The following is a 9,709-nucleotide window of genomic DNA, read 5'->3' as shown; positions in this document are numbered from 1 at the left end:
CTGTGCACTGTGAGTTTGTTTATGTATTAACAGTAATGTGTGAAAACCAATTATTTATATAGTTAAATCAATTTCATCAAGGGTACTCAACATGGGGACAAAAGCTTTCTTCTAATTGTTTATAGGGAGAGGTGTGCTGCATTTTCCCATATTCCTATGCTCATAGGCTTTTATCAAGAGTAATATGTGGTATACCCAGTAAAGGAAGAATCACAAACAAAAAATTTCCACAGTGAATTATCACGGCGTGACTTTCTGTTCTTCGTAGATGTGTGGTAGAGCCATTAAAGTTTCTTCACAACAACTGCCACTTAACTCTAACTGCTTCTGTCACCAATATTAATATAGTAATAAGAAGTATATGAGTAATACAAGATTTACTATGTACTCTCGGTTTAGTAGAAAGTCTTGCAGATATACTTATCATCACTTCAATGTATACACATTTTGTATTATGAGTAGCAAGAAATCAATAGATTGGCAGAACTAGAGCACAGCTCTCATGGTGCTATGATTCAAATGCTGACATGTGTTTACCCATTTCTCACTTGTCTTTTTAATTAAAAGAACGCCTGAAAATGCAATTCACCTACATGAAATTGTATATGGATTTTTCAGAAGTTAATAATCATAAATGCACTTGAAGCTGTGCTTATTCACACTGTTGCTTTTATTTAAATCTTCTAGGACACATTATCATTTCATCAGAGGCTCTTTGTTTTCAGCATGCACAAGAAAATTACCTTTCATGTCTTTTAGTACGTTGACAATGTTCTTTACTATTATGTTCTTTCCAAATGCATCCTAAAATGCAGTACCAGAAAATGTATGTTATATTATTGAATACTGTGCGACATTTAAGTAGCTATTTTAAGTAAACCTTAGAACCATGCCTGCTTTATTCACCTCATTCTTCTTCTCCTTTCTAAATCAAATTATTGAAGAACATCATTAAACAAGGAAACATTGCCCTTTATTTTGAAATATGAAGGAAATTCATTTTTACCTATAGTAGTGAGGTTCCTGTAGGTCTCCAGCATCACATCTTTGTAGAGATTCTTCTGGGAAGGATCCAGCAAATTCCACTCTTCCTCAGTGAAGTTGATATGCACATCATCATAGGTCACTGCCTTCTAAAATATGCCATATATGATAGTGACATGATAGTGACAACATTGTAAATGTATACTTCTTTGATAGTATAGTCATATAATTCTGGAGTTCCCTAATCATATTAAAAGACATAGACAGTCATGTTAGAAGGACATTGAATAGGAGAGTCTTCTCTGTCATTTCTGTACTCTTTGAATGAGATATCACCTTACAAGAGAAATATCTAATAGCAGAGAGAAACAAGGAAACAGATCAACAGTTCATAGTACAAATGAGAAATTTTTATGAAGATTAACTAACTACAAATAGAAAAATAATTTGTACAAATGGGGTGTATTGCCGGGTGGTGGTGGCGCACGCCTGTAATCCCAGCACTCGGGAGGCAGAGGCAGGCGGATCTCTGTGAGTTCAAGACCAGCCTGGTCTACAGAGCTAGTTCCAGGACAGGCTCCAAAACCACAGAGAAACCTTGTCTCGAAAAAACCAAAAAGAAAAAAAAAAAGAAAAAAAAAGAAAAAAAAACCAAATGGGGTGTATTGACTCATGCCTTTAAGCTCAGACCTTCAAAAGCAGAGTCAGGTATATTTTTCTCTGAGTTAAATGCCAGACATGTCTATGCAATGAGGTCCAGGACAGGTGGAAGTACATAGTAAGACCCTATCATCCAGGAAGTGGTGATGAGGCATGCCTTTAATCCCAGCAATCAGGAGGCAGAGGCAGGTGGGTGTCTGTGAGTTTGAGGCCAGCCTGTTCTATGAGTGCTAGTTCTAGGACAGGCTCCAAAGCTACAGAGAAACCCTGTCTCAAAAATCAAATAAACAACAAACAAACAAAAAGGCACTATCTCCATTGCAAAGATCAGTGAATCAAGCAAGAAGAACAGAAGAACTCAGAGGTTTTTACTGAAATTCCTACAAAGAAGTATGCATTCACTCCACTTCTCTAATTATCTTCCAAACATGTGCCCTAATTTAAACTGCAATACCAATAACATTTTACAAACAGAGCTTTACGTTTAAACAGTTACAAATGGACAGATGAAAACATCAGCAATATAAATCTTGGGCATAAGCCGGGCGGTGGTGGCGCACGCCTTTAATCCCAGCACTCGGGAGGCAGAGGCAGGCGGATCTCTGTGAGTTCGAGACCAGGCTGGTCTACAAGAGCTAGTTCCAGGACAGGCTCCAAAACCACAGAGAAACCCTGTCTCGAAAAAACCAGAAAAAACCAAAAACAAAAACAAAAACAAAAAAAAATAAATCTTGGGCATAAGTAATAAACCTAGACTGGGAGAGAGATGACTGAGTAGTACCTAGCTTTTGATGGTCTTGAATAGATGTGGCAGAATTGCCAGTACTTATTTGGGGATCATAACTATCCATTATTCCAAGTTCACAAACTCTGACATCCTTTGATCATGTTGAGAACCAGGTACCCATGTGGTGCATAGCCATGCCGATGCATCAAATAGTTTTATTAATTTTAAAAATGTAAAGTAAGCATAACAAGCAGGAAGAAGTTCATGCACCTACAATTCAATGACTCCGAATGCTTAGGCAGTACTAATGTCATGCCTACTGAACGACTTCCAGACCCCAAAATGGGGAAAAAATTCTACTTCTATCATAGGCAACACAGACCAGAATAACAAAAAGCAAATAGAAACCAAAGAACCAAACGTGCATCCAACAAAGACAAACAGAGATACTGGTACCTAGACCTGTAGTCACCTCAGAGCCAGATACCTGACAACAGCACAATAACATGATCAACAACAGACAGAACAATATGTCACTACCATATTCCAACTCTCCTACTACAGCACACCCTGATTATTCAAACACAGTCAAAGTACAATTAAGTCAGATCAACTATGAAGATGTTTTATGTCCTTAAGAAGGAAGTGAATGAATTCTTTAAAAAAAGCAGGGGAAAGATAAATGAAATCTTGGAGAATAATAATAAACCCCTTAAAGAAAGTCAAACAAGCAAACAGTTGACAGAAATGAATATATCAGTTCAAGAAGTGAAAATTGAAATAGAAGCATGAAAAAAATGCAAGCTGAAGGATTTCTGGAGATAAAAAACTAGATAAATGAAAAGGAAAAACTGGCAAATTAAGGTGAAGTCTATCTTATCTTTGTGAGTCTAAACTTTTATATATAATTTACACATACCATAACTAAGGAAAACGTTAGCGATATAATCGTTCTCAACTCAATCAAAAAACCCAGGGCATAACATTAGCCTGGAATGTCTGTGGCAGCAAAAGCAGAGCCTCTTTTCCAAAGTAACAAATTTTGAAGTCAAGATACCTTTAAAGTATCTGTGGGGTTACCATAGCAGCCCCCAAATCAATGTCTCTCTCTGCAGTCCAAAAATTCAAAGAAAGCACAATGTGTAACCCAGACTCTGTGTGTATTTTCTATCTTTTCAAGGTCCATTAATTGTATTACTTATTTTTTTTCTTTAAGAACCTTAGTGTAAATTCCTTTAAAAACCATTTTAATCCATGACTCTGTCTATATTTATCCTCTTTGTCTTAAGCCCATGGACATTTATCAAATAAACTATAAAATTTATAACTTTGAAGCTGGTGGTAGAATCATTTAATTTCAGATTTTAAAGGTGTAACGTAGGACAAGGTCATTGCTCAGGAGGGGAGAAGACAAGGACCAAATCCTCTTACATCAAGATAAGATAGATAGTGTCAAAAAAATCTGAAATACTAGAAGTACAGCGGTTCTAGAATTAATATGACTTCCTAGGGAGAAATCACTCCACATGTTAGAGCAATTAATAAAGAAAAAATCATTTAATAATATTCACATACATCTCTGACTAATGCTCAAAGAGGACCCAGGCTAGAATTTTTTTTGCATTTCACATATTTTCTTATCCTTATGTCTTTCAGGTTCAGGCTCCACACTCTGAATAATTTAAATAGGGGTGGAAGGCTAAAAGTCTACCCGCCTGGACAGATGGAAGACTTACACAGTAAAGTCTTCCCAGCATTATTTCTTACATAAAGCAGTGACCTTAAACAGTAAGACCATCTTCAGTGAGAGGATCATGAGATGTCAGACTTTTCTTCCATTTTTACAAGTTTTTCATTAGCCTCTTAAATGAGTTGATGGCCCTGATTTTGGTACATTTCTATCCAGACTTACAAGATGAAGATTCCAGGGGATGTGAAGAGTAGGAAAAGTATAAGGCAGAAAAGATAAAAACAGGTTAGGGAAGTTTTGCACAAGCTATGTCACATGTCAAGTAAATTTCCTAAGAAGAATAGATTTGGGCTGGAGAGATGGCTCAGAGGTTAACAGTATTGACTGCTCTTTGAGAGGACCTGGGTTCAATTCCCAGTACCCACATGACAGCTCCTAAATATTTGTATATCCAGTTTCATGAGATCTGATACCTACACACCAACACACATAAAATAAAATAGAATAACTCATAAAATATCCAGTATTTATACTGGCTGAGAAATAACTTGGGGCTCTTTCATATTGACTTTCATTCCTCTCAGTCTGTTTTATGTTTCTGTCTTCATTTCTCTTAATCTAACATTTCCTCATCCTCAGCACCCCTTCCCAGGGAACCCCCAGCTTAATTCTGTTGGACAGACCATATGGGGTATCCAACTATGCTTGAACAAAATTTACTGTAGTTTCTGTATGATGTTGTTTTGATACAAGGAATTACTTTGCATATTCTGTCCATAAATTAAGAGCTTACCTAGATAGAGCCTTATACTTTAGGGCACCTTGTTAAGATTTAAATGTAAAGCAAGGGCCTTCTCTTTAGCTGTGTAAAATCCTTGAAAATCCCTCTTATATTCACGACTGGACAGCCATCTGAAACAACCTAGTGCATTTTTCCTCAACAAAACATAGATTTTTTTTTCATTCTTTATATGTGTCTTTTGCACTGTAGATTTGAAGGACTCAGCAGTAATAACCATACAGCAGAAATAATATTTTGTCTAAGATATTAGTCCATTAATTCTTAATTCTGCCTTAGTAACTTTCTTGGGACATGGAAAGATTAAGAAAGATTGGGGGCCAAAGTGTCACACAACTGATCTCCAGCAAACCTTTTATGAAGTTTTCTAAGCTCCTGTCCTTACTTAATAGGCCAAAATAAATCAATAGTTCCACAAAGAATAAAGCCAGGCTTGGGCTGGAGGTACCAGAACAAGATGAGGTTATGAGAGCAATCATAATTATTATATCTTTATCAGAAAGAGAAAATAATGGCAATTTCCAGGATCAATACAGTGTAGTTGCCAGGATACCATGAAGACTGCAAGCTATACAGGGAATACAGGATTGTGGTCTCAGACCAAGTGTACTGTTGAACTTCCATACTTCCTTGACCACTAAGGGATTACTCAGAGAAACACAGATTAGCCTGAATGACTCATTGTTCGAGAGAGTGCATCACCATGTCAGCAACTTAAAAAAGGACACCGTGCTCCAGGAGCCCTGGATTTTAATGTGAAATAACTAAGACACACGTCTCTCAGGGTAGATGGGCCAATTCAACTCCTTTGTTCCCTGCCGAGCCTTTTGCCCACTAAAATCCTATAACCTTGACCTCCACTGCCTGCCACTACTCTCAATGCTCCTGTCTTTCAGGTCCTACAATGACAGTCAGTTAAGCTGTGTAGAGTTTCCTATGTCTTTTGCCATCTAAAGTCCTGTTAGCTTGAAAATTCTTCCACAGTCAATATTCCCAAGTCCATTGCAGCAACAAAACCACTTTTATGGTACGATTTTTATTCCTACTTGCTTCTTTGTTCCTGTGATTAAATTATCTAACCTAAAGCAACTCTGGTAATGGACAGGTTGATTTGTTTGTTACCCATAAGTCAGAATCCACCACTGTGGGAGCTTAGGATAGGAACTCAAGTTAATCACTGGAGGCAAAACCTTTGGAACCATTCTTTCCTGGTTTTTGGGCTGGAGAGATGGCTCAGAGTTTAAGAGCATTGTTTGCTCTTCCAAAGGTCCTGAGTTCAATTCCCAGCAACCACATGGTGGCTCACAACCATCTGTAATGAGGACTGCTGCCCTCTTCTGGCCTGCAGGCATACACGCAGACAGAATATTGTATACATAATACATAAATAAACAAATAAATAAATGTATTTCCTGGTTTTCTCTTGTGCTTTTTCACTGCTTTGTAATCAGACCAGGCCCACGTGCTTAGAGACATTGCCAACTCAGTGGAAGAGTCTTCTTCCAACATCAATCATCAATCAACATAGAAAGAAATCAACATAATCAGAAAGAAATCAAACATTCTGATTTAACCACACACTCAATTGATAATTCCTCAAATGACCCTAGCCTTTGCCTTGTTGGCAGCTGAGGCTAATTATCACACAGAGAAAGTATTGTATGAGAATGTTTTTAAAGAACCAAAAATATAATGTATTATTCCTGTCAATCACTTAAGCAGCACCTAACCATGAGGATAACAACAAATGGAAAACACAGATTGCCAGAAAATGGAGTAAGATAAGGATCTAAGATCAAGAAGAGAAAACTAAAACTGTCACTCCATAGAAACTGTTCAAAACAAAAACTTAAGAAACTGATAGCAGAGGAAATATTCTGAATACAAATTGATGAAGGTCCATTATTTTTGAAATTTTAATGATATAATTAGATTATGGTGCATAAAATCAACATAGATGGCACCAATGCCAAAACAAGACTCAAAGACAGACCTACGAATATATATATATTATGGTACCTTAGTTCTTAATTCTAGTCAAAATCAAATTCCAGAAAATCACTGGCCATCACTCATCCTGTACACCCCAGTTCTCTTTTTTACTAATAACAGAAAAAGGGTTGGGTAAGGAGGGCTATTCCACCAAAATTCACAAAATTCACTTGACACCTTCTGATATTTTTGCTTTGTGGAAATAGTTTTGATTACTAAAAGGATCTCATTCTCTTATGATAAAGAAAATGTTGTCTGTTAGGATCACTTAGACACCATGTAATTTCCTACAGTTGGTGATTGCCTCTAAGTCTGTATCGGAGTGAGGAAGTATAAACTTTTTAAATGAAATTTCAAGAGAACAGATAGAATCACTGTACATGTGAAGTAACTTGCTTTACTCTGACTGCTTTATAAATCATAATTTTGAAAACAAGGTTATTCCTATTTTTTGAGTATGTTTGTGCATGAGACAAAATGCCTGTGATATACAAAACAATGATTGTCAGATCTCTTGGATTGGGAATAGTACCGATTTGTTAACCTGTAAACTTGAATGTAGGTTTAAACTCAGGTGATCAACAGGGAAAAAAATATGTGCTGAGCCACCTGGCAAGATACATAATAAATTTTATCAAATAATCCAAGTCTTTCTCAGATTAATAAATAACAAGAAAAACAAAACATAAATAAAAAAGTAAAGCCAGGCAGTGGTGGCCCACGCCTTTAATCCCAGCACTCAGGAGGCAGAGGCAGATGTATCTCAGTAAGTTTGAGACCAGCCTGGTCTACAAGAGCTAATTCCAGGACAGGCTCCAAAACCACAGAGAAACCCTGTCTGAAATACCAAAAAAAAGTAAAGAAATGAGGCAGGCATCTAAGATGAAAAAAGGAATCTGTACAGAAACATCCCCCAAACTTCAAACTTAAGGAACTGATGATGCAAGAAATTTTCTGAATAAAATTGGTGAAGGTTCATCATTTTCAAGAAAGTGAATAATAAATTAATTTCAGTTGTAGATTACAAAAAATCGTATACAGATTCACATAATATGCTTTCTGCATTTTTCACAAAGATCCATCAATCAAGAATGTGTACAATCTTTGTGAAAGAATAAAGGTTTTAAAGAGAAAGAGCTGTGAACAAAAGCAGGAATATGTAGTAAATTTTTAATCAAAAGACCAAAGTAAACTTAGGCAAGGAAAAGTGTGATCTTGGTCAATGCTACCCAGCGATCTTTGATTATATGTGTACAGAAATTAAATAAACATAAACTGTTCAACTTTCACAAAGATATCTCAAAGTGATCCTTAAACCGTTGTTTCTGACCCCCAGTTACTGATCTGTCTTCTGAGATGCAGCCACATGATATAGATGTTCTCTTTGCAAATACAGAATATCTCTTGTTACAGCTCTCCAGATCCTGTGCTATCTTCTGGTTGAAGGTAAACACAGTCCCACTGATGTCCAATCCCAAAATAACCTAAAAGATGATTTAAAATCTGCTTTGTGCTACATGCATTATTGCAGAATTGGTGGATTGTGCCCTATCTACCTGGCTAACACAATGCACACCTGAGAAATTTCTGCACATCAGAAACTCCTTTTGTCCCCTGGTAAGCTTCACTGGATCACACCATTGTGGCATGTGGCAGAATCACATTAACAGAATTCTACTCAAGTATTGCTCTACCAGTTCCTAAACAATTTGTAATCTTTAGAACAGAAACCTGAAATTGGAAAGTAGTATTCAGATATTCAATATTCTAGAAATTAGAACTTCAGTTTTCTAATCTCTCTTCCCACTGCACAACAAAAGCAGTGCCCATGTGTATACTCTGGACATAGATACAACCAGCATCATATCTTTCCATTCCAGGGCTGCAGAGTCTCCCCTTCCCCACTAAATCTACACACAAGGAGGCTCAGAGAACAAGGGCCACTGCCAGCATGAACCACATGAACCAACATAACCACAGTCTGGCTCATGATCCTTCCAAATCACAGCAGAAATAACAGTTCAACAGACCTGCTCTATACACCACCCCCACTCAGCAAGGGATAGCTTGTGGTCTTCCTTAAAGGTACCTACTACAGAGGCAAAGGGGAGTCATAGAAAGAACCCACAAACTATCTGGCCCTAGTACTCTTGATTGCCAATGCTTCCAGAATTCCCTCATTGGCTAGAACCTCCCAGCTGGGACACACAATATTAGCAGCTCCTCTACTGGAGGATCAGAGATCAAATGACTCAGACAGCACAGTCCTTCCAGTTCTGCCCTCCCAGCCCAGCAGACAGGGCCCCAGTTTAAAAGCTTTGTATATAGCACACATTATTCCACTCTCCTAGAGCACACACATCCGGTTCCTCATTCAAAGTGCAGGGTCCTTTGTGTGCATATTCCATTACACACTCATTTTCCAGTACAGCCATCACCTTGTCTGAGAGATGCGAAATTTTGGAGAAAATCAGGTCCCATTCATAAAGTAATTACTGTTACTGTGTAACTGTGGTTGAATTAGAAAACAATCCAAGCATATTAGGACTTGAAGGCAGCAAAGAGAATGTAAATATGACATAGTTTTCATCTCAAAAATTATTTTAAAAACTTGAAACACACTTTATGGCCATGTGCTCAGAGACTAGGGATTTGTATTCATGCACATTAAAGATTTCTCATATATTTTATCTAAAGATGATTGTCTTAATGCAGGAATGTAGAAGTCCTTTTAAGCAGGGCCACAACATTTTATCTAGATCTTCTATTTTAGATTAACTTCTGTAAATAGAGCAATTAGGTTTAAAGATATGGTCATTCTCTTTCCAAGATTCTTGACTGCTCTCTCTGGTCTGTG

The 9,709-nt window shown here is 37.2% G+C and overlaps 1 protein-coding gene across 1 annotated transcript; it reads right to left on the bottom strand.

Moving 5' to 3' along the window:
- Positions 1-739: 739 nt before the first annotated feature.
- LOC121458986 (zinc finger protein 120-like) lies at positions 740-7,934 on the bottom strand. The gene is made up of 3 exons (XM_041668443.1): positions 7,925-7,934; positions 1,007-1,126; positions 740-804 (listed from the first exon to the last, which is right to left on the bottom strand). Exons 1-3 carry the CDS (start codon positions 7,932-7,934, stop codon positions 740-742), a joined length of 195 nt encoding a protein of 64 aa, XP_041524377.1.
- Positions 7,935-9,709: the final 1,775 nt, after the last annotated feature.

The sequence above is a fragment of the Microtus oregoni genome, unplaced genomic scaffold (assembly GCF_018167655.1).
Source record: "Microtus oregoni isolate MIOR12 unplaced genomic scaffold, Mior012 000018F_ref0000195, whole genome shotgun sequence".
NCBI classification, from domain to species: domain Eukaryota; kingdom Metazoa; phylum Chordata; class Mammalia; order Rodentia; family Cricetidae; genus Microtus; species Microtus oregoni.
This window is presented reverse-complemented; position numbering and strand designations above follow the sequence as displayed.